Source organism: Zophobas morio, unplaced genomic scaffold, assembly GCF_036711695.1.
Source record: "Zophobas morio isolate AGI-343-1 ecotype UQ-CSIRO unplaced genomic scaffold, CSIRO_AGI_Zmor_V1 ptg000021l, whole genome shotgun sequence".
Lineage (NCBI taxonomy): Eukaryota > Metazoa > Arthropoda > Insecta > Coleoptera > Tenebrionidae > Zophobas > Zophobas morio.
Window position 1 is genome coordinate 8,562,820 of NW_026972126.1, and position 27,778 is coordinate 8,590,597.

General features: G+C 32.7%; 1 protein-coding gene and 1 long non-coding RNA gene across 10 annotated transcripts in view; both read left to right on the forward strand.

The window, feature by feature from the left end:
- Pde11 (Phosphodiesterase 11) overlaps positions 1-27,778 on the forward strand; it is a 271,340-nt gene that overhangs the window by 228,140 nt on the left and 15,422 nt on the right. For all 9 annotated transcript variants that reach the window (XM_064061527.1, XM_064061522.1, XM_064061520.1 and 6 more), the window contains 2 exons: positions 3,318-3,632; positions 27,428-27,535. In XM_064061527.1, the coding sequence (XP_063917597.1) occupies positions 3,318-3,632; positions 27,428-27,535 (423 nt within the window). The remainder of the gene's footprint in view (positions 1-3,317; positions 3,633-27,427; positions 27,536-27,778) is intronic.
- LOC135133215 (uncharacterized) lies at positions 9,195-9,608 on the forward strand. The gene is made up of 3 exons (XR_010281156.1): positions 9,195-9,284; positions 9,358-9,498; positions 9,551-9,608. It is a non-coding gene; the product is annotated as an uncharacterized LOC135133215 (long non-coding RNA).

The window sequence follows — 27,778 nt, forward strand, 5'->3', positions numbered from 1 at the left end:
GTTTCTGGGCTTTTTTGTTTAATTATTTTCGCTGGTTCCATTTGTTGTAAATTAGTTGTTCAATTAAAAGTTAGGATGATTTTTTTTCTAAACGCGGATCAAAGGAGGTTTCGGAACGACGGAATGTGGAGCAGCTTCTAAGGGTAATTTGGAGTGAGGGTAAAAGGAAACTCCTACATCTTTTTTTTTTTAACAATTCATTTTAAATTCAGGTCTGTATGTTTAAAAGTCAATATAATAAAGATATCTTTTATCTAATATCACCCACTGTAAAGTTTTCCGAAAGAATTATTCTAGGCACGAACGATTTGAATTGTAGGAGATACACACGGGTGTAAATTTCGCCTTCTCGTGTCTCGTCGGTTCCAACAACAGAATTAATGCAACACGAATCGTATTAAGTATGTTAAAATAATCACTGAATTTGCAAAAAGTCCACACAATTCTAATTAAACAGTATATAATGTGTGGTTATTACAACACTTTAAAAACCAACGTGGATCATAAAAAGAACATAAAATTTACCACAATAAGTAGCTTCAAAACAAAATCATGACTTTTTAATCACTTTTAATTCTATGTTGAAATATTGTTAAAAGTGGTAGTGTGTCACGCTACACTTCTGTGGGATCGTATTTTTCAAAACTTCTGCAAAATAAGGATTTTTACTTTTGGTACGAAAAAAAATATTCTGTATATTATTATTATAAATCTTGTTTCATCATTATTAAATAAAATTCTCACATTTTCGAGAAAATGGTGTGATTCGTTCTTAATTTGTTGAATAAAAAATTAGAGGATTTAAATTAATAATTTAAAATAACGAACAAGACGGATTAAACAATAAACAAATATAATCCTTGACAAACAAAATCACGATAGATTCGTAAACCACAAATCCAGGAGTAGCATTCATACCATTTTGGTAGTGTTAATTATGCAACACATAATCAGCGAATGTCATCAAATTGTTGGTGGGGATGATTAGCGAAATTTTGGTTACCGTTATACCATCTATATGTCTTTTCAAAATTTAAGCAAATTTCAAGGTCGACAACTTACCAGTGTAGTTAGCGAAGATCACAACCCTCGCAAAAGTGTAGGGTCGCGGACGTTACACTAAACAACACGTTTTGTTGTACACGTCTATAATATTGTAAACAAAAGAAAATGTAACTAAATAGTATGTTATATAACAGAAAACACAGAATTTATATTGCTTTCACTCTCATGTTTCAACACTGCTGCTGTACATAACAAGGACTTTAGAGCCGTTTGTATTGAGGACTTAATGCTGATTATTGTTGACATTAAATGCCAAATGAAAAAGTGACAAGCTGACAAGTTATTAGAAAAACATTCCGATTCAGAATCAGAATCGAGAGAAATTTGATTGGGGGGTATGTCTTCATATGGTGCATTACCCATTAAACGCTTCCAATCATCCCTGATCAGTCGTTCACAATGTCTAATAAAATTTTGCCATTTGTCTGCCTCTACTGTAGCAAGAGCCTCCCGCCATAAGGACTGTACAACACCAATAGGACCACCGCGTTCTCGAATATGTTTATTGTAATATAGTTTACACTCTCCCTGCGCCAGTTCAACTGGATTATACTGACAGTGGTAGGAATATTGAAAAATAGGTGGATAATTCCTCTTGCTCTCGTCACTGCCATAGCATTTACCCTAGACGTAATATTTATAAATCTGTTCTTTTAGGATCTCTGCTGGGTGCTTTTAAGTTGTTCTTCTAACTTCTACACTCCGTAAGAACATAATCTATCATAAATATTGCGATAAAACGCGCTCATAGAAACGATTCAAATTTAATGGGGTTCTTGACGTCTCAACTGACAGATCAGTCACTAGCATTGTCGATAAAGTAAAATAAGGAGGTGTAAAAAAATACTAAACTACACAGTTAAGAGTAAATTATTGGGTTTTGCGTGTCCTTGACGTTCGCGCCCATTTTGAAAAATAATATACATGATGTGCCTAATATACATACAAAATTTGACAACAATCGATTCAGTAGTTTCGAAAATTACGTGTCCAATAAAAATAGACGCAGACGACAGACAGACAGACAGACGGAAACGGGAGATCAATTTTTTCGTACTCTAGAGGTCATGAAATGTCTAGAACACGCAAACCTGGCAAGTCGCCCCATGAACTCGACGACTGTACGTCCTTAGGTTACGCCTGGGAAGTAGAAATTAAAACTAGATTCGTAACCAACAGAAAAAATTAAATTAGACATATGTATTATATGCATTCGCCTACGTGGCGGTCCCACACATTATTAGTTTTTTTCAAAGTTATGTTTTGTTTTAGATGGTTTTTGTTTATTTTACCTTAATTAAGTATTATTCTCCCTTTCTACAAAATTTTGTTAATAAAAATTCCTATTTTGTGGGTGTTCGGATTTCACTTGCGGCCAGTATATTTTCATTTGTGATAATTACAAAAGATATGATGTACACTAGTGTCTTACAGAATAATTGTAATTTAAAAGATCACTATAAAACAATAAAATTCGCAGAATCAGTTTTTTACTTTTTTTTTTTGAGTAATTTTTTACAGATTACTTCATCTTTATTTTTTGCCTTCTACTATCTCTTGAAGCTTTTGACCGCGCGCATGATTGTCTTAAATTAGCATTCTGGTTTGTGCTTAAAATTCCAGTTAAATAACAGCTGAAACTCATCTTTTAGATTTTTAAACCTATACACTACGGTGTAGCTGTTAATTGGAGAGTTATGCTTTCTTTAATAAATAAACATGGTTTTATGATATCCTGTGATTTTTCTTTCAGTACAACATAAGAAATTTCCTGCATACAAATTCACACTCCGCTCTTTTATTTCAGGAGGAATGCTGCAATTAATTTGAAAAATTGTGAGGTTCTTTCTAGTGGTTTAATTTTCAGTTTGGCACTGCATTATCAATCTATCAAAATTAATTATCAATTAAACTTCAACACTGACAGTTCACATTGACACGAAATCCAGTGACACAGAAACTCGTTATTTTGTATTGGATGAACACCTAACACACTAACACTTTTATACAATTGTGGAAAGTAGTGAAAACTCATGTTAATCTAGAAAGAAACTTAATAATACATCAAACTGTGATATTTCATGTAATAATTTTACCATCTTTTGGAAGTAGCAAGTACTAAAGTTAAAATATATCAAGGAAGCCATTCTACTTCTCTTAACTAAATTGACAATAGTTATGTAAGATTGTCAGTTTTCCGGATAGTTATTGTATTTCAACACATTTATTCACCGATATTTTTTTCATTCCAGGTGAAAGACATCTGCAACGAGCTCGAGGTGCGGTCTTTGTGCCACAAGATCCTCCAGAACGTATCCACGCTGCTGCACGCCGACCGAGGCTCCCTTTTTCTCGTTCAGGGCGAGAAAGGTGGCGGATGCACGCCGTTACCTCCCGGACAGACGCCTCGCGGCAGGTGTCTCGTTTCCAAGCTGTTCGACGTCTGCTCGAGGAGTACTCTCACCGAGATGGAGAAGAAGGAGGAAATCAGGATACCGTGGGGCACGGGCATTGTCGGGTACGTCGCCGAGAGCGGGGAACCAGTTAACATACCGGACGCCTACCAGGTGAGACGGAAGTCCCTGCGGGGGTGTGCTTGCGCTTGTACCGTATCGCGATGGAAAATAGCGGCTGTTTATTTTTTCGAAAGAAGAGTCGAGAGGAATGTTTCTTTAACGTTGGCGCGGCTGGTGTGGGTTTCGGCGAACGTTGTTTTATGTGTAAACTGTGTTTTTTCTTTTTCCACAGAATAAGTACGGAATAAATTTAAGATGAAAAGGGAATTGAATATAGGTTGACGCAATTTCGTGAACAGATGTAAGCGCTACATTAAACTTTCTTTAGTACTATTATTTGCACAGAAAATAAACTATTTAAGAGCTGAAGTGACAAATCTAATTTTCAAAACCGTCATAGGATTACTATAATAACTTCTGGCAAATAATTCGTAATGGCCGTCGCTAAATAAAGGCTAAATAAGTGGAGTGAGGTAAATGGAACTTGCTGTGATATAGAAATAGCAATATTTCTGAGACTTAAAAAATATATATTTTTCGTAATTAATTTTTTTGACAACCATTACACCATGGTTATCCTACAACAGTCGGGAATTAATAACAGTGCCGAGAAATTTAGTACTTGTGTATATGCAGTGTAAACACTACATTTATAGTTTTGTTTTTCGTTCGACTTCAGTCTATTTGCTAGAAATCAACTATGTATTTGTTTTGGGTCTAATATTTGAGGCACGTTTCAACCGCGTCTAACAGAGTCACACTTTTTGCAGCAGTCAGTATTAAGGCAAATCATTTAGTGAAAACTAGGAACAACATAGGTCCGAGAATGGATCCTTGCGGGACACAATATTGAATATGTTGTAATTCAGATATAACAATACCAATTTTCTTTGGATAAAATCATAAAAATCGACCTTTAGCACGAGTTTTATGGGACACAGTCAAATGTCTTATTTAGATCGAAAGGCGTTATGGGCAGCATTTTTATAAAAGAAGATACAACTTTTTTAGTAGATATATTTTTCCTAAACCCAAAGTGATCGTTCGAGGGCAACACATAATCATTGAAATGCCTTAAAAGGATTTATTTTTATTAGACAGATCATATCCGAAACTACCAGACCAGTTGTTGTCAAATTTTACATGCATTTTATGGATATCGTGTAGATAGGAAAACATTAATTACAATTTGTCTGAGCGTCCCTTCTGATCGCGTTACCGCAAAATTTTGTGTGGTAAAACATACTAGTATACTTGTGGTTTATGAATCCGCCTTGATTTTTATCCTAATCATCCACATTTTCAGAAAAAATTAAAACATTTTATACTACTGTAAGGGGAACGTTGAACAAGGTCAGTTGGTCAGAGCGTAGTGGTAATAATGTGAAGATTACGGGTTGGATTCTTCTCATGGGGCACTTTTTTTCTTATATTATCTATATTGCTTTACTTATAGGAGTTATAAAATAAATAAAATTTTCAAAAATAAATTTTATCATTTTTCCAAAAAAAAACTATATTTGATTATCCACTATTTTGAGAAAATTGCAGAAATAACCAAAATATCATTTGTTGCATAAATTGTTACTGGTATCCAAACATTCATAAAATAATTCTTGTCTACTTGTTATACTTTTCAGTGCTGCTTTGCTTGACTCATTTTTTCTCGATCCCAGGAAATGTATTCCGTAAATACAGACATAACAAAGATGGTTTGACAAAAGTACAAGAAAAAAGCAACCAAAAGACCACAAAAAAAGTCAATAAAAAGGGACAACAAAAAAAGCTACAAAAATTACTGCAAAAGAAAGGCAACAAAGAGACCAAAAAATTGCCATAAGAAAAATAGGGGCTAAAAAACCACAATAAAAAAAAGGCAACAGACAAGACCAAAAAAATGGGACTGAAAAAGAACAAAAAAGGCAACAAGGAAAAAAGATCAAAAATAAATAAAAAATACTAAAAAAAGGCTGAAAACATTAACAAATTGCGATTAAAAAAATAAAAAGAAAAGCATTAAAAAAATACCAAAAAGCGACTAAAAAAAATTAAAGAAAGATCTGCAGATAATTACTACAGAAGAAGGGTAACAACAGTACCGAAAAATTATCATAAGAAAAATACGGCCACAAAGGAGACTAAAAAAAGACAGCGAAAAAGACCAGAACAAACTTCATCTAAAAAACAATCCAAAAATTGCAACAAAAGAAACATAAAAAAATGCCAAAAAAAGAGGATAAAATGGCAAAAATACGACAAAAAAAAGAACAAAAACATTAAAAAAGTTACAAAAACTCCTTGGAAAACATGAAAACAAAAATACTTGGAATTTCGATGTTACGTATAAATTAACGATTTAGTTTTTGTACTACGGAGGATAGTTGACCCACCCCTCCACCCCGTCTTTTTTGTTGACGAAATTTATTCGCTATAACTAAATAGTGGACTTTTTGTTACAAATGGTAGAATCTAAATTTATGAAAAAAATTGACCCGCCCACCCACCCTTTCCCTTTTTTAATGGCCAAGTTTATTTTCTACGAACTGATGAATGGGTTTTATATTGGCAAACAGCAGAATCTAAATTTCACAAAAATTTAAATCATTGAAGTATAATTTTAATTATCCTTGAGTATAGTGGAAGTTGCTACTACGATTAAGGAGACAAAAATCCTTATTCATTCTTATAGGGACTTATTCAATTGAGTGAAGAAAAAGTAGGACACAAAGTGCGTAAATTTAATACAAGATTATTACCAGGTGATCCTCCTGGTCCTTAAGAATTGTTAATTCGTCCTTCCTGGGTATAACTAAAGAAAATATTCTAATAGTGTCCATTTGACAAATATGTAGCTCATCTCTTGTCTATGTTTTACGGTTATACAGCATGAGAGTGTCCGTCTCCCGTTTCTGTTTATTTATCGTTTATTAGCTAGTTTGTTAGACCGATAATTTCCCAAACTACTGAACTGATTGTTGTGAAATTTTGGATGTAGGTATTCTAGAATGTGTATAAGATAGACTCTAACCAAAATTTATCGGATCATTTCTACTATCAATGTAATGAAGTCATCTTAAAATTTGCTAAGTAAATCATGTTTAAAATCTATAAAATTGAATGCTTCTATACCTACGGTTTATGAATCCGCCTCAGTGCATAGTGAAATATTTTGATCATTATGACTTCATGAAAATTTTTAAAGTATCTGCCTTCTTTACACAATCTGAAAATATTATCAAAATTCGGAGGAGAGTAGTAAAAAAGTGGGAAGTGAGTATACAAAAGTAATTTCTGAGAGTGATGCAGTTTCTCCAGCTAAATGTCGGGTCTTTGTAATTTTCCATTAAAAATCTGTTCAACTACGTTTTTGTGACTATTGTTTCATTATCTTGTTAATTCTCTCTGCACAATTGTGTTTTCTATAGTTCCGAACACTTATATTTCATCAGCTCTTGGTAACTGCAAACACTGAAAATAATGAATACCTACTTACACGATTTACACAACAGATAAAAAAATTAATAATGAACTGGTTATTTCCATTATCTTAAGTGAATTGATTGTACCGATTCACTGGATACAACCAGTTCGTAATCTTACATAATCCGATAGAGAAGACACTTATAAAGAATCTTGCATAGAGTTAAACCCTTGGATTGCTTAATAGTACCATGATAAATCCCATGTATCATTTTTTGCTTTTAATAAATGTGTTGGCCTGAGTTAAAAAAAAAGTATGCTTGACATTTTTGACAATTTACGCTAGAAAGACAGTAATGATTCCGAGTCTGGATAGATATTTCTGGAGGTTGTGAATTACAACTTATTAAATTAAAAAAACTGGTAACGTTCTAGTGCTCGAAGCAACCGACACAACATGACGCCTAATTATGGGATAATGAAACTTCCATTTTGTCCTGTAGAGATTCTTCAGCTATTTATTAGTTTATGATATTCATTTATTAACAGACTTCATGTTCTAGTTTAAATTGAGTCCCAGATTTTTAAGATATAAAACTTTTTGAATTTTTTAATACAATTAATATTTCTCGTGTGTGTACTTTGACCGAAAATTTTCAGATAATAGGAGCCCGTGATTAATATAAGTATACTTAGCCGATTCTTTTGCAATAGGCATTAACTCTGTATGTGTCATACTTAAGTGTGCTGATCACAAATCTCGTAATCAGATACTTGTTTAATCATATGGTATAAAACACCACATGATTACAAATTTGAAAGTATAAAATTCGTAGGATCTTTGTGAAAGTGCATGTGGCGGCGCAGATCGTAGTCTGGATGTGTCAAAATAGAAATGCCAGCTTATTAAATAGTAAGCTGTACTAATATGTTTTTTAAGGTGACGACTCATCCTGCCTTTGCCTCATTTTGTGTAGCGGGAGAATATATTACAGAATTCTTAACGATATTTGTTTCAGGGTGATTCTACCACTATTTGTAATTGAACAAAATCCGATTGTGACTCACGAGATATATGAATATTTTATTAGAAGCTGGTTAATTACGCCTGATAAATGAACTGTACTATTAGACACGTCATGAGTATACAAACTGGTAGAAGTTGCAGACATCCTTGAGGCACAAAATTTTCGTCGAAATTAATTAAATAAAAAAAAGGACCCGCGCCGTTTAAACAAATCCAATGTCACTAGAAAAAATTTGCGTGTTAATTTCCTCCATTTAATTTATTCAAATTACAAAAGGCGCCTTTTAATTATAGTCTTTAGTTAATGGCTGGAACCAAGCTAGCTAAACGACATTAGTGACAGGTAGGAATAATAAATGAATATCGCAATTTTCTGTGATACCATAATAACAAACACAAGAAAACTAGTTTTACGCATCAGCTATTCTGTTCACGTCTTAATTTATGGTTTCGCTAACGTTGTTAAGAGATTTTTTCAATAGATTAAACCCAATTAGCAAATAATAAAACGCGATGAGTATTGTTTAAGTAAATTATAAATATGGATAATTAAACAGTTGAGCTCCGCGGTTGACTTCATCAAGCAAATGCGTACGGGCAAGCCATAAATTGCTGTCACCAGTATTTCATAGTCGTAGTTAAATTGATAATTTTGTAGTCTCCGAATAATTGTATTATCTAAATATAGTACATAATTTGATAACCCATTATTAGTTAACTGCCGTGATGTATGCCGCAGACACAAGTTTGCTTTCAGAGAGCGTGGCCCTTATAAATTTCACTGACATATAATTTATGATTTTCTATTTAGAATCAGATTATACGGCTACATGGTAACCTTTAACTTCAATAATTATTGGAGCTTTGAATGCCGCCATAAATCATCGCTTCAATGGAATTCTTCGTCTATGTTAATACCTATGCTTTTTGTTCGAAGAGCTGTTAAGTTCTAATGAGTACGAGTATTATAGGTGTTCTTTATTAATGTGCCAACGTGTAGCGACTCCGTCTCGAGTCGATAGACTTTAATGGGTGAGAATCTATTATCATTCGCCCGATAAATTTAGTACAATACACGCCATAATAAATTATCTCCCGCCGTATGTACGCTATTGTATTCCACTAATCTAACAAGTGTCAAAAACACAATTGTGAATTAGTCGAATCTTGGGTTTGCTGTGCGTCCGATTGTGCATTTGACCTATTTTACACTAACTAAATCTTGTGCGAAAACATTTCCCTAGTGATTTTAGTTGGTGAGAAAATGTTTTCAATATTATCTCGTTAACTAATGCAGACAGGAAGAGCGAAAAATTAGTTTTTTTTTAGATGCATAGAGCACGCTTCAGCACAAGTTTTCTCTAAAGTTGGTGGAAGCGCAAGAAAATTTAGCAGAACTTGTGAAACATTAAATTGGCGGTGCAAGTTGGTCAATTGGCTTAAAATTTCAATAGACGGATCCTGTTAAATGTAAGACGATTAAGATTAAGTAGGAGTCAACAAAAACTGTTTTTCGTTACAGAAATTATAATTTTCGCAAGTGAGAAAAGTAACGGATTATCTAGCAGACGACAAGTGGCAAGTTCAAGTAATTAAAATCCTACTTAACAAACAATATTTTTTATTTTAAGACACCTACTTTAGTATGTTTTTAGACTTAATTATGTGCTAATTGTCGCACTTGCTTGACAGGTGACAATGAGATATTGTTTACAGTTCTATCACAAGTCGCTATTTCAACAGCAGTTTCGTGATTCTGCATTTTTTTTCGGTCTCATTAACTGTGAAAATATGAATTAGTTTTAAAACATAAACACAAAAACTGTTACCATGTTCTTAAATTTCTCGATCGATCTCAAAACCCAAAACTAAAAGTGTTTCAGCTTTAAAAGATCTGTGACGAAAAAGCAGATTCTGCGAATCAAAATAATGCTACTCTTGACCCACACTCTAAAAAGGATTTAGTGGGACGAATTTTGTTTTTGTGTTTATTTTTAAACTCGAGAAATTTGGCATTTGGCATGTGAAAAGCAGTTCCCGCGGAAAAAATCTAGAAGCTCGGTTTGTTCAGTTTTTTTGAGGGACACATGTTTTCATTTGAATTGGATAGTACAAGACAGAAAAATTCACGGATTATGATAGTTTAAACGTAATTGAAGTGCCAAGTGGGTGAAGGTACGTTATAAATTTATATTTTCGAGAAATCTACCGTGACAGTTGATGGCTTTCAACCTTGTTTTGTTACTGCTGATTTGGACATCTGCTTTTCTTTTGTGCGTTAATAAATCACTCCCCAATTTGACGATATTAATTATTCGTTTTAATAATATGGTATGTGTGCGTAAATCATGGTAGAGTCGGAAAAACAGACCGCAGAGTGTTGTTTAAGACAACACCAAATTTAATCCGTGTTTACAAATAAGATTTGTATTATGGAGTCTGGAAATGAACGACTGAATCGCTTTGGAATGCAGCTTGCGTAAGCAATAAATTGTACAATAGAAATTCTGCAAATAAATGAAAAAAAATCTTGATACTAACGAAATTTGTGTTTCCTAAATATTATTGAAGAAAATGTATTCAAACAACAGGCAAACTTTCAGAGTCGTCTATTGACATGGCAATATTGAATTCGAATTTACAACTTTCAAACAATTTCGAATTATTAAAATGACTACAATTTTTGGAAATAGGTGGCCGGATATTTTTGGAATTCGCCGTAGTTGCCTGTGTTGTTAGACTAATCAGGTTATAAATACCCCATGAAAATAATTTGTTAGAGCTTATTTGAAAGCAGAAGTACACAGCAATAAAAGAGCGCAGATACCAGTATTTGAAACAATATTCAGTGCGCATGAGCACTACTTTCACAGAATCAGAGGCGTCGAGAACGAACTTCCTTTACTCTTCGGACCTGTTTTGTACGTTCTTATACATACTAACGCGAGCAACGTGCAAACCCCAATAACAACACTAATGGTCCGCCACTGACTCGTCCATACTCTTCGCCCATTTTCGCGCTTCGCGCATTCATCCCTCCCACTCGATGTACTTCTGATTTCAAATAAGCTCTAGGCGTAATGAAGAGGTGTCAAGAAATTATGGACTAAATTTGACGCAACATGCGTTTACAATAATATGTTTCTTTTACTGCATTTGGTTCGCTGTTTTCGTTGGCAGTTAAAGAAGGACCTAAATGTTAGCATAGTCTTGAATAAGATTCAGATGACATATAATTCGGATAAACTTCAAATAAACGCAAGATAGTTACACATAACCTCAATAAGTCATGTGCAACCTCAAATGTATTGTGCTAGGTCGAGGTTGATCGTTACCCAAATTGCAAAGAGTGTAAATTTATTTCCGAGTCGTTCCAAACAATATTAGGAAGTTGCTGTAATTTTGGTGAGTTACTTCACCACTTCTAGAAATTAACAAATTGGGGAAATAGGGATCTAAATATCACCAAGTAGGAAATAATTCCAGTAGATACCGAAAAAATTACAGTAATTCCAAATATATTTCTATAGTTCCATACACATTCTAGTAATTCCAATGTGTACAAAACCGTTAACAAGAATTCCAAAAATTTCATAAAGAATTTTAGTGCAGAAGGAATGCTCTTAAGACGTACAGTGAAATGAACAATTAACAATAAATACAAATAGTATTATAATTACACGTACAAAAATAAACATTATTATAATACATACATCTTTTCCAATTGAAAAAAAAAAAATCGTTCTTAGCCAAACTTGGTTCAAATAAAATCTGGGATTTCAAATTCCAAAATAAATCTAAAAATTACTCATTTTCCATTCCAATACATAGGTCATTAATTCCAGTAGTAATTCTCTTAAAGAAGACGTTAAAATAAACAAAAGTTTCATGTTATCAGATAGAACTTCCCTGGTTCCTGAAGTGCAATCAAACATCCAGCTTTTTAGAAAAAAAAGATAATACTAGTCATAGTGAAAAAAAAATGGTGATGCCAGAGACCGAACCCGGGACTTTCGATATACAAAATAAATGATCTACACCACTAGTTACATTCTTATATTTCGTATTGTTTTCCCTCTTCTTTGAAAAATTATAAGATGAGTATATAGTTTTATAAAATTTAAATAGTATACTATTTCTTATGAAAAATTTGAATGCACGTCATTACGGTGTTACTGGTGATAATTAGACAAATTTTGGTTAATTTCACAACAATCGGTCTAGTATTTTCGGAAACTATAAGTCTAATAAAAATCGAGGCAGACGGACGGCAGATAAACAGACAGAAACGGGAAACCTATTTTGTTGTGCTCTGGAGGTCATGGAGCAATGACAAACATGAAGGCAGACGTTTGTCCGATGGATTCTGTTACAATATTTTCTTAGCTTACCCTCGGAAAGTAAAAATCAAGGCGGATTCATAGATCATAAGTGTCACAGTATGTTATTTTCTAAACTTTAAATAGCTTTTATCATGCAATACTTTGAGGTGAGGTCATCAAATTGTTGATGCAGACACACAAATTTTGGTTAGCATTTTCCGAACATGGGACATTTGTGCGCAGCGGTCAGAAAGGGACAGTTACGCGCAGCGGTCAGAAAAATTTACATATAATTTGAAGGGTTAATACACTAAACAGTTGTTGCCTGTAGTAGTTAGAGTTGCCACGTGGCGGATAATTGTTCTAATTGCGGATACTACAGAAGCCCCGATAATTTTGTTAATAAAATACTTAATATAAAAATTTTATTTCAATTTTATTTTAACTATTATTCGCATATTGGCAACTGTTCGGACAAAATCGGATAGTTTGATAGATGTTTGAAAAAATTTTATTTATGCGACGTTGGCAACACTGGTCGTAGAAGTTTACATGGGTATCACTTTAAATAAAAACTCGGAGAAATAACTTAACTTTCACACAATTGCACAGGTATTTATTAATCTTTAAATATATATAGAGTTGAAAGTATATTTATTGTTCCTAAATTTTCTACCAGTAAAACTTTTCTTCTAAAAATAAAACACTTTATTAAGAAACTATTTGATTTTTTACAGATCTATAACAAACACTTTTTGCAAAAGTAGTGTACTGTTAGACTTGCTCTGAAACTCAGGGAGCTGTAATGTAAGCTTCTTATCAGCTGTGTACCTGTAGGCAATGACAACCCTTGTGATCACATATTTACGCGCAAGTGTTCTATAACTATTTTGGCAATTACACCTGCTACATAGTGTAAACTAACCACGGCGCGCAAGTGACCAAAATATAAAATCAGTCCAGCAGTTTTGGAGACCTTTCTAATAAATATTGACAGAGATGATAGACAACAAACAGGGGTTTTTGGCCATTTCAAATAAATTTCAGTAATGTCAGTGTGTTCAAAACAATTTCTAGAACGTAAAAATTCTATTCATAAATAAATATTCTCAAAAGTTATACATATACTGTATAATGAACTTACACAAAGAGGACTGAATGTAGTACTTTCTTAAAAACATAGTTGGAATTCAAAACTCAATATGTACTTTGCCCAGATTTTTTCGAATTACAGTGTCAGATGACGTACATAAACTTTAAAAAAATTTTAAATAGTCGAAAAAATAACTTATTGGAAATTATGTAACTTCACCATTTTTAATTTCTGCACAATTATTGGTCAACACGACAATACCGTAATTATTTTCCAACATAATTTCCTCTAACCTTTTATGATATTCAGAGTGAGTCACTAACGGCTCATTAAATTTAATTATTATTATATATTTACATTAATAGAGAAAACAAATCTAATAAGACTAAAGTTGTACAGGGCGTGAGAGACCATATTTAAAATGATATTTTCAAAGTATACAGAGGGTTCTGTTTTTAAGGCATAGCACACATTTTTTTTTTAGTAGTATCCTATAAATTTTTATTTATTCTGATTGATCTTTTTTAAGGCTTTATAACCGTGCATAGCTTATTTTCGAAATTCGGTTGCAATGTTACCAAGTTATTTCAATTTTCTTCAAATTTTTTAGTAATGGAAGGGTTCACAAAAAAATCGGAATAGGGTTATTTTTAAAATCGGGGTACTATATTTTGTGGAGAGATAAATAAAAATATGAGTTTTATTGTGGTCTAAATCAAATTGCTTTTAATGTACGGGTGTAAAAATTTTAAATTTAACAATTTTCAAATATGTATTGATATTTCAGTTACTTCAAATAGAACATACTGTATTTTATTTTGATTTTTGTTCATATTCATACATATTGAAAGAAGGAGAACAATAAATAGAGTAAGATGCAGTAATAAAATACAGGTGTTCTATTAAAAAAATGTATTTAAAAAAACTAAGTTCTGTGCTGTCCCTTCAAAATAACACATTGTGTGTACTCGAATATAATTCTGTATATGCAGCTTAAAAAGCCGTACAACTTTAGTCTTTGACTTTTTTCTACCTCTAATATGTAATGAAATATCGAGGACGGCACGTTTATTGATTTACCCTGTATATAAATAAAAATGAGGGCGTCTACCCATATGTTTTTAAATGAATCAAGTACTGAAACCGAAGACATCATATTAAATATTCCTTAATTGCGTGGTATAAATATTAGTTTAAGTCTTCTGGATACCTAGATTCCACGAAAATGTCACTTACCGACGTTGTTCATGTCTCGTTTGTCCTACTATACAAAATGCAATGTTGTTAAAGCCTTCATTAAGTACGCTATTCGGCTGTGCAAATAATTCATGATAATTAAAAAAATGCATTTTTGATTCTTCATTAAAAAGAGTAAGTACAAAATTTCTAACTAAAATTGTTAACATTGAGCACTTTACGTTTATATTTCGAAAATGTTATTAAATTTTTACTGCTTACTTTGACATAGGTTCTTTTTTAGCTGTCAAAACCTGTTAGTGTATTAGGAGGATCTACGAAAGTGTAGCATAATTTTTCGTCTTAACGTCAACTCAAATCAACAGGTGGTGTTTTTCACCATGTACTGATTATGATTGTACCTTCATTGATCGATGTTTTAGTTGTTCGTTCACCTTAACACTGAACATGTTTCAATGAACTTGCTTTCCACTTGAAAATGTTGAAAAATTTCGAATAGTATAATTCGAAAATCCTCCATAAATCTAATTAAATGTTGGTAGTGGCATCCGCGACTTAACATTACGTGTGTTGATGAGCCTCCTCATCCTCAACCCCCGACTTCCGTTCCGGTCGACAATCGCGACGATAGATTATGCAGTTTGAGGTCACGTAAACGTCGTTAACATGTCCCCTTGGCTTTTGGATAGAAATTTGTAAGAGAAATGTCTAACAGTCGGTCTGTTCGCCCCATCAACAGCCCGATCACGAAGGAAACTCATAAATTTCGTTCATTAATTCCACCAACGACCACGCATCTCGAACGGTTAATTAAAACGTAATGAGTGAAAATTGGAAAAAGCCTTCTTCGGGGGTTGGGAATTATTAGATAATTGCCGTGTTACCAGGGCCGCATCAGCGATCCACTCTTTTTTTCCGAGTCGAGCGAAACACGATACGAGGATTTATTTCATCAGATAGACATGGTGCATTGTTTTATATGCAAATGGACGATCCGTATCGGGAATATTATCTAACACTCGAAATGTCAAAGTGATAAGTTCGACGCTGTTTGTAAATCATTGCGAAATTCTTTCGGATGTGGGGTTTTTGCGCGCGGAAGTTTCCAATGGTAATGCTGTCGATACATCTGTTGAGCGCAGGGTGGCAACAAAAAACATACTGTTTATCTCGAAATCGTGGATTAAGAGGATGGGATTTAAGAAGATTGATGGTGATCAATATGGCTGACGTTTCCGGATGTTTTTTCTAATCGATCAGGTTGATGGTTTGATTGATGTGTTAACTAGGCAAAAAGAGGCTTCGGTGTTCAACTTTTCGACATCTTTTTAAATAGTGGGCGGCGGTTTTATCGATGGATTTATTGCTTGTACCATTGTTTTATGTTCAATAGGCCCCTAATGTTGTAAGAAAGACAATTGTGTCGCCTTGAAAAATTGGTTTTATGCTCTAATTGCTTTTAACTTTTATTACACGAAGAAAGATAACAACGTCAAAATGTTGATTTAATTAAATTCGTATTTCAAAAAACATATACCTACTTTAAATTATGCTCTGTTAATCTCATACTATTGAGATTAAATTTAATTGACACATTTGGTGCAATTGTTGCAAGGATTTGTACATTCTCATCATGACATGTAATTATACTTAGAATCTTAAACACTTGAAATTGTTTTGTTTTTTCCAAGTTTTTCTCTTCGGTGTTCTTGCCAGAAATGGAAGAAAGAAAGATGATGTGTTTTAGTACCGTTAACTGACATTTTATAACCACAAGCAATCCTTTTGTAGAGAATATATAGTTGTTTATGAATTTTATGGGCTAACTGTGACAGCGATGGGCAAAAATTACTTTATTGTTCTGAGCTGAATATAAAAATGAAGTCATTGAATTTAAATGAGCACAATTTTTATCTGCAGGTAAAATTGATACAGATTTTACTCATATATGTAGAACATATGTATGTTAATTTTTGTTTGTGGGTGAACTGTGTGTGTTTGCTGAATTTTAATTTTTTACTCCCCGAGCTACTGTAATAGGGTCCACCCGTTTCTCTTGTTTTCTCGACGTTTCATGACCTCTAAAGTACGAAAAAATAAGTCCCTCGTTTCCGTCTGTCTGTCGATTTTTATTAGACAAATAATCTCCGAAACTGCTGTACCCATTAGTCTCAAATTTTAACCAAAATGTGTCTAATTATTCCCCCCAACAAGATGATGACGTCCCCTCAAGATTTTTCAAAGCAAATAGGATTTAAATTTTATAAAGTAGCATACCCCTGTACTTATGTTTTATGAACCCGCCTTGACAGCCAGGCAGGGGAATCATTTCGATGGCACAGCGGTATCTCGACCTGTATCGCGAAGGTCACGTGCTCGATTTTTTCATGGGCCGATATTACTGATATTTTATTTATATTATTTTAAATTTATACATATCACAATTAAATTCCTTAAAATCAAATTTTATAATTTATCAATCAAGGATTAATTCGCCGTATTTCATGGGCCAGGGAGTTCTGTTGAAATTATTCAAATAATTTTTTCAATATTTTACATGGCTAAAATTGTACAATTGTTGAAATTGAAAATATTGTGTATACACATCAAAGCTTAAATTGGAATGAGACTTGTCGTATGTTTGGTAATCGAAGTCACCGCAGTTGTTTTTTGATTTATTTAAAAAGTTGGATAATCTAACAATTAAAAAATACAAAAACTTAAAATTCGAAAAATTTAAAAAATAAAAATTGAAAAATTGCAAAACTGAATAATTAAAAACTTAAAACATTGAGAAATTGAATATTTGAAGATGAAAGAATTGAAAAATTAAAATTCTAAAAATTCAAAATTCAAAAAGTGAAATTCGGAAAAAACAAAAAAATCAAAAATTGAGGGCTAAAAAACTGACTAAATAAACTGAAAAATTGAAAAATGGAAAGCTTGAAAAATCAGAAAATTTCGGTTTCTTTTTAAAAATTGGTCGAATAATTAAAAATTTTAAAACTGGAATTGAAATTAAAAAAAATAAAAATTTGAAAAATTTCAAATTCAGAAATTCAAAAATTGAATTAAAAAGCCTGAAAATGTACTCAAACTGGAATGGAAATTGGCGTATGTTTGGTAGTCGAAGTTACCGCAGTTGTTTTTTTTTCGATTGCGGGATATTCATCTATCATTTGGACATAAGTTATTATTACTAGAACCAAACTATTAATAAAAGTCAAAACATTTTTTGTATTTAAATAAAATTGATGGTGAATGTTGCTTTTTTAGTAAATATTTCCTATTTTTTTAAGCCGCTGTTGTTTCTATTTCCGCAACGAAAAGTCCTACTGTTGTATCTAATTCAATTCAGTAGAAAAAGTACAGTACAACCTCTCTGTTGTGACAATTCATTTTCAATTATTTTTTTTAAATAAATGTCTTTCATACTTTGTGACTCAATGTTTTAGGGGAAAATTAGTTACTTAATCGTTAGGTTTGAAATTTTGAAGTGATACATAATTTTACAAAAGATGCAAATTACTTAAATATTTTTTTGTAATTTCGAGGTTATAAACCTTGCTTAATTTTTTCTTTTCCTAAATTTGTACAACTGAAAATTGTACATTACATGATTTATTAAAATTTTGTGAACAGGGTATTTGTTTATGGAAACTATTTTAATTTTACTAAAGCTGACTTTTTTCCTTTTAAACTGAATCTTTTAGGTTTTCAACCGAAATAGGTTCTGGTGGGAAGCTGGTGATGTTTTTAAATGCCGTTGCAAGTAATCGTATGTATTTCAATCCATAAGTTGCAACTTTTTTAATTACTTTTATGCATGAAAAATAACCGATATTAAAAAAATCAATCCAAATTTATTACTGAAGAACTTCGCGCGACCGTGAGTACACTGCAACAAATCCAGCTTTTTCGAAAATGAGCAAATTTGATTTTGCTAAATATTATTTATTTTATGTGACCCCCTATAAGTTACAAAATATAGGTAAATAATAAAAACTTTTATAAACTTTTCCCTACTCCAGGGGTCATGGAACGTCGCGAAAAGATGTTTCGTGATGGACCGTAGTACAATACTTCCTTATCTTACGTTTGGGAAGTAAAAATATAGATAATATAGTTAAATGTAAAGAAAAGAAGTGACCCATGAACCGTCGAATCCCACTTATGGCACCGTTGCTATTGCGCTTCTCTTGTAATATCATAAAATATTATTATATTATTTGATTTTTTTGGGGAAAATCTCAATGACAAGGATAAAATCTAAAATCGGATTCGTAAACCACAAGTACAGGCGTATGTTGTTTTATAATGTTTAAATATTATGTACTATGAAACATTTTGAGGTGAAATCATCAAATTTTTGCTGAGGATAATTAGACAAATTTTGGTTATCGTTTTACCGTCTGCGCGATATTCCTAACATACATCGACAATTTGAGCACCATTGGTCCGGGAATTCTTTAGTAGTAATACCTATTATCATTTCCTTGACTTACGCCCGACAAGAGATATCATTGGATGGGAAAAATGACAGATTAATGACATTTCCCACTTGTTATGCAGACAACTATTTCACTATCCACAACAAAACAGTTGACAGAATCAACGCACTGCTAAAATTAGGTGATTATGCAACCAACATTACTAGCGCATGCAATTCGATCTTAAAAAAAAAGATAAGTGCATTGTTTTCTAATAAACGTCAAAAATTTTATCACAAAGTGTAAATAATAATAATATGCTCAACTTTGTCAACAATGTTTATGTTTCTGACATATTTTCCAACCTTACATTTAAAATAACAAAATCTAACAAGAAAAATTGACGGAATTTTGATTATCCTGTACTGACTACCAAAAGACTTACTACATTTTTCTGACCAACGCTACTTGGAAAGAATTGTGAATGGATAGTAGCAATTCGCATTATTAGCATGATTAGTTGCACAATCAACCAACATTGGTAAATAATTCATTGGCAATGTTATTTTAAAACTATGTGTTAAAATATATCAGATTTTTTTAATGTAGTTTCTTGTTCCGTACTTTATGATATTCAACATTTGTCAAAAAAGAAAAAAATGCCTTCTCTTTGTACATTCTACGCGGTATAATTATGTATCAGTAAAATATGAAGAAGTAATTAAACGTAATTACAGTTATTTGCCGAAATGCTTGCGAACAATTATAGATATATTTTTTTAAATTATGCTTATTCTTTTCATAAGCGCCATTGTAAAACATGGTCATTAAAGTGCAGCACAACAAAGACTATCGTTACTCGTACAATCACCCATTCGGCAACAATGCGATATGTCGCTGAAATTATTTCCTAGTTTTTCACAGTTTCTTGCTTTGGGTTTTTGAACTCATGAAAACATCAAACCGTGGAATTAGACTTAACACAATAACTGAGTTTATTTGAAACTACACAATCCAGGATGAAATAAATTTCATAAAGTTTTATCTTGCGCTTTGTGGTATGATACTGTTTTGTTCAAATGAATTTCTTATTTATTTCCTTCATAAATATCTGCACAATTACGTTAGGTTTGAAAATTAAAACTACGGTTATGTTTGAACAATACCACAAGATGAAACAACTAAACACTTTAATAAAATACAATAGAAGATATTTCACGCAACCATAAATTATATCTTAACATTTTTCCCGGTTTCAAAGAACAAAGTGCGTGCGGAGATACGTGACCCCTGAGATTAAATCTGATTAGTTTTGAAGAGGTTGTTAATAACATATTTTTCAGATTATAATGAAGATATTATTTGAGAATTAGTCGAGATTATGGGAGATAGGAGCAGTATTTTGCCCTCAAGTCTTGTTTCATTAAAAAAAGAAAACAAATGTCAGTTGCATCATAATCTTTTGATTCGCAGATAAAGTTTAATTCGTTTGACACAAATGACGTTGTTCAATGATTTTTGAGATAGAACTTTGAGATAATGTTCGCACGCTTTGTTTGTTGTTGGATTAAAGCGAATCCTAGAAAATAATTCAAGGTAAAAGCGGGCATTACAAGCTTTTGCTACATTGCATTTGTAGTTATGTAATTCGGTATTTATAGTGCATTTGACGTTCTTCCGATGCGCAAAAGTTGGAGTGAACTGTGGTAAATTCTAAACATCGTAGTACTGTGTAATATAGGCAATAACATGGTAATTTACAAACGGTATTGTGGTTCTAACTGTCTAATCACATTATTGTATTGTACGTGGCCAAGATCAAGGTGTATGTTCACACGGTGTGGACAAGGATTCGATTTTAATGACCTCATGTAGACAAATGTAGGTACATGCCGTAAAACATTAGTTTTTATCTAGCAAACTACACCTACTTTGCAGGCTGATTAAGATTAGGCTGAGATGCAGATAAAACAATCAACAATACGTTGGTCCTTTTGTTTTCTTAATGAAAGTGTCCTGTTTGGTACCCAAGGAAGTGGCGAGAAAAAAAGTGTAAATTGTAACATATAACACGTAACTAACTGTTATTATTCCATTATTCTCTCATTAGGGACAAACCATATAAATATAGAATTTTTATTGAGGAATAAATTTAGATCTTAGAAAAAATATGGCATACAGTTCTAGAATAAAGCGTTTTTTTAAGTAAAACAATTAGGTATAATTAGAACAGAGGACATTTACAATTCGCTGTATTTCTTTTTTAGCGGTTATAATTAATGCATCTAACTTCCCGTTTATATTCTGCTTCCTAGTTTGATTTCAGTTTCCTGATTCTTCCGATAAAATAAATCGAGTCAGCGACGTGTAAAACTTGAAAAGTCAACTTCGAACTTGCCAACCTTACTGCAGATAACTATAAAAGTTGTCGATTGTAGTCATCTAGCGTCATATTTTACGGATATATCTTTTTAACAAGAATCAAAATCAAACGTTCTTCCACTTCACCATTTATTATTTTCACCGATATCGCCGACATCCGACACCGATTTTTCTCGCATTGTGTCACCAACCAGAAACTCACTTATCGGGGATTCAACTGCGTCCACATCGTCGGCCATTTTAAAGCGAAACCCATCTTCATCTTTCATTTTCAACTTTACGGTTCTGGAACGTCGCCGAATCGCCTCGCCAATGACGATTTTATTCAAATTGATCTGCAACATTTCCCAAGACGAAAAAGAATGGCATCTTTATGTATATTTTTTTTTGCTTTTACCAGTCGTGATTTCATCGTTCCCGATATAAAGCGAGTCTAAAATAACAAAGAAGAGATAAATTAACGAAAAAGTACGTTGGTTATTTGGCAAAAGCCCAAAACATGCTCGTTTCCTGGGGCCGTTAATAAAAATATCGCGTCGGCACACTACTAGTCACTGCATTGAGTGTGGCGTTTACATGAAGATGTTGTCTCATGTATACCCTTTTTGCGAAATAAAGAGTTTGGGGTATTTGTTTCAAGCCATTGGCTCAAAAGTTCAGCTAGGAAGTGGAGGATTTTTGTTGCTCGTTTTGCGTTCAAGTTTTATCTACCAACTCGAGATCTAATTTTTATGGTTCGTTTCATAATAGAGTCTTGTGCGACTTCCATTTAAGCTGATGTTTATTAGCCGGACTAAGGGTAAATTATCGTGGAAGCGGACTTGCACTAGTTGAGCTTTTGACTTTTTGGTAGTTTTTGTGTTGGTGTGATTAAAATTTGTGCTTCCTATTTGTGGCAGAGTTTTATTTAGTTAGTTTAATTATTATCTTGTGGAAGACTTGAAATTTTGCGAAAGAAAAGTGAGGTTATGTATGGTTAAGAATGCCACACATTGTCAATAAAGTGATGTAATATAAAAATGATAAAATCCTGACAAAAAAGCAGATAAATTGGAAGCTTCATTTTGCAGTAGTTAATTATATTGCTTGTCTCACTTAATAGGTCACTGACATGCCAGAATCATCTTCTTTGTTGTAATTAACGTTTGTTTGTATTATTGTCACAAAATAAAAAACGAATAAATATTTGGCTTAAAAATTAGTTGTCTGTGTCCATTATTATTAGACAGATAATTTCCGAAATTACTGGACGGATTGTTGGCGCTTTCTAGATGTATGTTAAGTATATTTGTCTGATCATCCCCATCAACAATTTGATGATGTCACTTCAAAATTTTGCATGGTAAATGTTATTTGATTTTTGTAAAATTACGTACTTTTGTATTTGTTGTTTATGAATCCACCTCAAGTGTTTACCATTGGTATCAAGATTCTCTTTTGTTGAAATTGAAAAGTCGTTGAATACCCTTGTTTCACTCACAAACGACAATGTAATCTTGAAAAAGACAGATTTTTGGTAAAAACCAAGACAACTAATAGAACTACCGAAAAGACACTTACAAACAACCAAAACAATAAAGAAGTTCGGTTATATCGATACAGGTTACACCAAAAATATACAAAAGTACATGTCAGTACGTATTCATAATTCAAGATTGCTAAAGAATACATGCATATGTAGCGAATAATCGATTAGAATACTGAAATATACACTTGATTAATAAAAAGAAAATGTTACATTACACATGAAATACAAAAAAAAAGGTCGAAGGTTATTTCGACAGAACTTTCCTCGCCTTTTAAGTAATGTCGTCCAAATTTCGGTTCTTCAAAAAAATTGTAAAATTTGTTTTTGCTATTTGCGTTTTGTGATAATCTCTATAAAGTAGAAAACAGTGGCATAAATAGCATCTCAGTTCCTGCGCCACAGGGGCGCAAATTCCAAGGGACCGCTGTCCGCATGAATGTGGATTTAACTTCGACTGTTTATGTTTATATTTCGCAAGAATTCGACTATTAACACGTTCAATTTTCAAAAGCATCAGCAGTTAAAAACAAATGAGATTTGATTGATTTGTCTCTTTAATTTCAAAATTAAATTGTAAAATACAATTTTGAAAGAAATCTGGAAGTCTAAGGTAAAAACTCGACAGGGATTAATAAATCACACATGGAGGAAAAATTATAAAATGACGGGGGGCATAAAGGAAGAAAATTTGATCCACGATTTACTATAGTTATGGGTAATCTCAAAACGTTTGGACGATTTCAAAGCATTCGGTTTTTGAATTTCAAAGTTGAATTAAATAAAATAAACTATTGTTATACAATTTTGATTTTTTTTTTTTTTCAAAAAACTGGATCTCTAGGGTAAAACTCAACACGGATTCATAAACCAGAAGTGCAGGAATATCTTATTTTATAAAATTAATAAATGCAAATTTTGGAGATGACGTCATCGTATTGTTGGCCAAGTTTTGATTAACATTTTAGATATTCGTAATACAAAAAAAAAATTGGCAACAATCGGTCTAATAGTTTTGGGGTTAGCCAGATAGACAGACCGACGGAAACGGGAGATCTACTTTTTCGCAAGGTGTCATAAAGCGTCGAAAAGAAAATTTTCCGAATAAATTCTACCGTAAAATCTATATGTACTTGTAACTTATCATTGCATTCAGATTTTTTAGATTTGCGAATACAGGTGACTCAAAAAAAATTAATGAATTAGCCAGTTTATTTTATTGATTAAATCAGAAATGACCCGCTCCATTTTCCCGGAAAATTTTGAGAATATAATACTGTTGTGTATCAATTTCCATTTTACACTAAATAAAATAAGTCAGTGAATGGAGAAAGGAGGTGGACGGGGCTAAATTTAGCTTTTTCTAGTTTATGAGCAAGCAGTAGCCCCGCGCACCCACCCAGTCTTCGTCCTAGTGACTACTGTTAATATTGTTCAGTCCTATCTTAGCAAGTTTTAGCCCCGCCCACCCACCTTTTTTTTTCTTAGAGTATATGTCATTTACCAATATCAATCTTATATATTTTTTTTATGAATAGATTAAAAAAGTACAGATTAGTAAGAAGAGAATCAGAGGACCAAAATCGTTTAAAAAGTACCAAATTTCGTCCTAACGGAACAACTTAAACATAACTGTTGAACGGATGGAGGCACAGTGCTTATGATGCACGTTTATTTCAACGAATTCCATAATAAATATGAAAGAAGTGGAAAATAATATCAATTTGTACATTCGAGATCACAAGGAATACGTAAGAATACGTCAAGAATATGCTTGAATACGTCAAAACTACGCGTGAATACGAAAAAATTCACTAAAAATACATGACTACACATGAAAGATTATGAGGAATTCCAACCGTCATGAGTAATTAGAGCAGAAATTTAAAAAATCACGCGACTTATAGTAATATAAGAGAAGATTTTCTCATGCGACACTTTTTTCTTACACTGTGACTTGTATTTTCTATATTCTTTAACTTATAGAAGTTGGCAAAATAAAATTCTATAATTTTTCGAAGAAGCTGGGTTTGTTGAATTGTACTGATTACTTGTGGTCCAATTTATAATGTTGAAAATGAGTCAGTTTTTGAGAAATTTTATATATTGTATATTTTACTTATTTCTCATCGAAAAATAATTATGGTTTCCGATAATTACTTTTACGTTTTCTGTGGTTGTTTTTAAGGCTGAAGTTACATTGCGTACATAAATCATTTGGACGTGCATCAGATAAAAATAATTTGAACACTGTTATAATCATGAATAAGCCGAGGATAACCTATAAATAACATTCGGAAGAATAACTCAATATTCATTTACAATTACTGCTAAAAAAATTGTTGTAATAGCTCAAATCTCTCTGCAAATACACGCTAATATGGAATAATCCAAACCATTAAAAAAGTATGAACGGTTGCGTAGTGACGTCATCAAAATGTAGGATAGCTATTACGTCAACAATAACAACTGAAAATGGTAAAATTACTGCAAACGAAATAATAATGAAATAGAACAAAATTACTGAAAGAAAGACTCATTTACTTGAAAAAAATGACAAGTGCATCAGTAACAGAGTTAAAAATGTGATTACAAGCTTAAAACTGTCTGTTTACGCGGAAACCGTTTAGAATTATTTTCATCGCGGATTTGCAAAGAGTGGCGTGGCATAAGAATAAAAAAAAACTTTACTGGCCAGTTACTTATCGTTTTCACATTGTTCATTTATACTTGAAATAAAAAATGAGACTAGCTTGCCATCAATACCTCTCACCAATTTTTAAATAACCCAATTTTCATTTATTGACTAATAATATGTATATGAAGGCAAAATTGATGCGTGGTAATATTTCTAGGTCTGATAATTGATTCATTTTGAGTGGTAAACATTCTGATGTTGACAAATTGACTTCAAAAAGTGACGGTTTCAATTACCAAACCACCTAGTGAATATTTTGGTATTAATCCTTGATAAGTTATGACATTAATGATTAATTTAGCAAAATCATGCATTATTAACATTGGCAGCTGACATTTAAGTTACATTTTACGATGGCGTAAATTCATAGTTGCCTGTTAATTATTATTGGTTACTTAATATTAGCTCTAAAATCGTTTTCAATGTATTAATATTACATAAAACTGTATATTTGTTGTCCATTTGACACAATAAAACACAGATTTATTTATATTACACTTATTAATTGATTAAAACAACGATTAGATTGTCATAATTTTACCTAGGTTTTGGTGCTGCGGGAAAAAAAAGAAGAAAAATGTTGTTGGTACAAGCGTCAGGACGAAACTTTTTTTTATTCTTCTGCTGTAATTAGAATTATCACCAAGGACAAGCTCCCTTTTTTTTGGATACGATCGTATAAACAACAAATGGGAATTTTATACTCTAAGCTGAAAAATAACGTTTTCTGGCAACTTACCATATAGGGGAATATTTAAATATATCAGTAATGTATTGGCAAGGATTCAGTTATGTTATTTCAGATATTCATATTACTCAATGTGTAAACCCTGCATTTTTTAAACTCAAAAAAATGTTACCAGTCGGTGGAATTAAAAGACTGTAATGCTCGAATTTAGTTCCTTTGCTTTACGTATCCACGACTGCGGGACCATCTGAAGAATCCAGATTTAGTGAGGAATATCAACCAATTTTTAACATTTTCTAAAACTTCGAAATTCGATCGGCCAGTTTAGAGTCATACATTGTGTAACATTGAACATAGTTTTAGTAATTTTGATTCAAATTTTGCCACTGGGAACGAGCGCCAGTCGTTTATAAATTTTAACAAAGTTCCCCTAAACGTGTTCATTTTGATGTTATTTACCAGCCGCCGCCATTTAGCGCTAATATACCAAATGAAAAAGCACTTTTATGCCCTTTTTAATTCCGCTCTGTCGTGTTATTCTATGTTGTCTCCAAGGGAGACGCGCATTTTGTTTACAACTTATGTAATCGTGCTTTAATTGCACGATCTGATCGGCGAACAAACGACCCTATTATCCTGGTTCTTATAAGCAATATCGTCTCCGTTTATGTCGAAAGAATTCTTCTAATATAGCTATTAAGATATAAATTGTCCGAACGTGTCCTATCGATCACGTTCAATTAACGACGTTATGCCAACATTAAATCGCCATTTTATTGACGCTAGTTGGGGGGGCTGAAGCCTTGGGTGGTCCCTACAACCCTAATCCGTCACGATCTTATATACAAGAAATCCATACAAATACGGAAATATATGTACACAAGACGGATTTCTATATTTATGAGATGCGAATCTTTAAAGCCAACGTATTTAAATTGAAAGAAGAAGAATAACAGGGAAGCGCGTTTGTGTAAACTAAACATTTACCCGATTTTGTTTATGGTTGAGTGTGACGTGGTTGGTTTAGTGATGACGGGTTTTAAAGGATTTTCTCTTTATTGCAGGATGACAGGTTTAACCACGATATCGATACTCTGACGGGGTATAGAACGAAGACTTTGCTGTGCATGCCCATCAAGGATACCAATGGGGACGTCATCGGGGTGGCTCAAGTAAGTAGGCAGAATAGGGGGATTAATGACCATTGTAAATGTTCTACCTGGCACCAGTACAATATCATTTAGGTTATGTTGATCTTACTGTACCATTTTGTTGTCAAGGGCCACAATATCACCAGTGTCGTTGTTTCTGAGCGCTTTTGTACATATGTGTTGTTCCGACATTCATATATTCATATTTTGCTATAAAAGTTGAACGACATATTGATCAATTTTATTATTTATCGGCTTTATCTC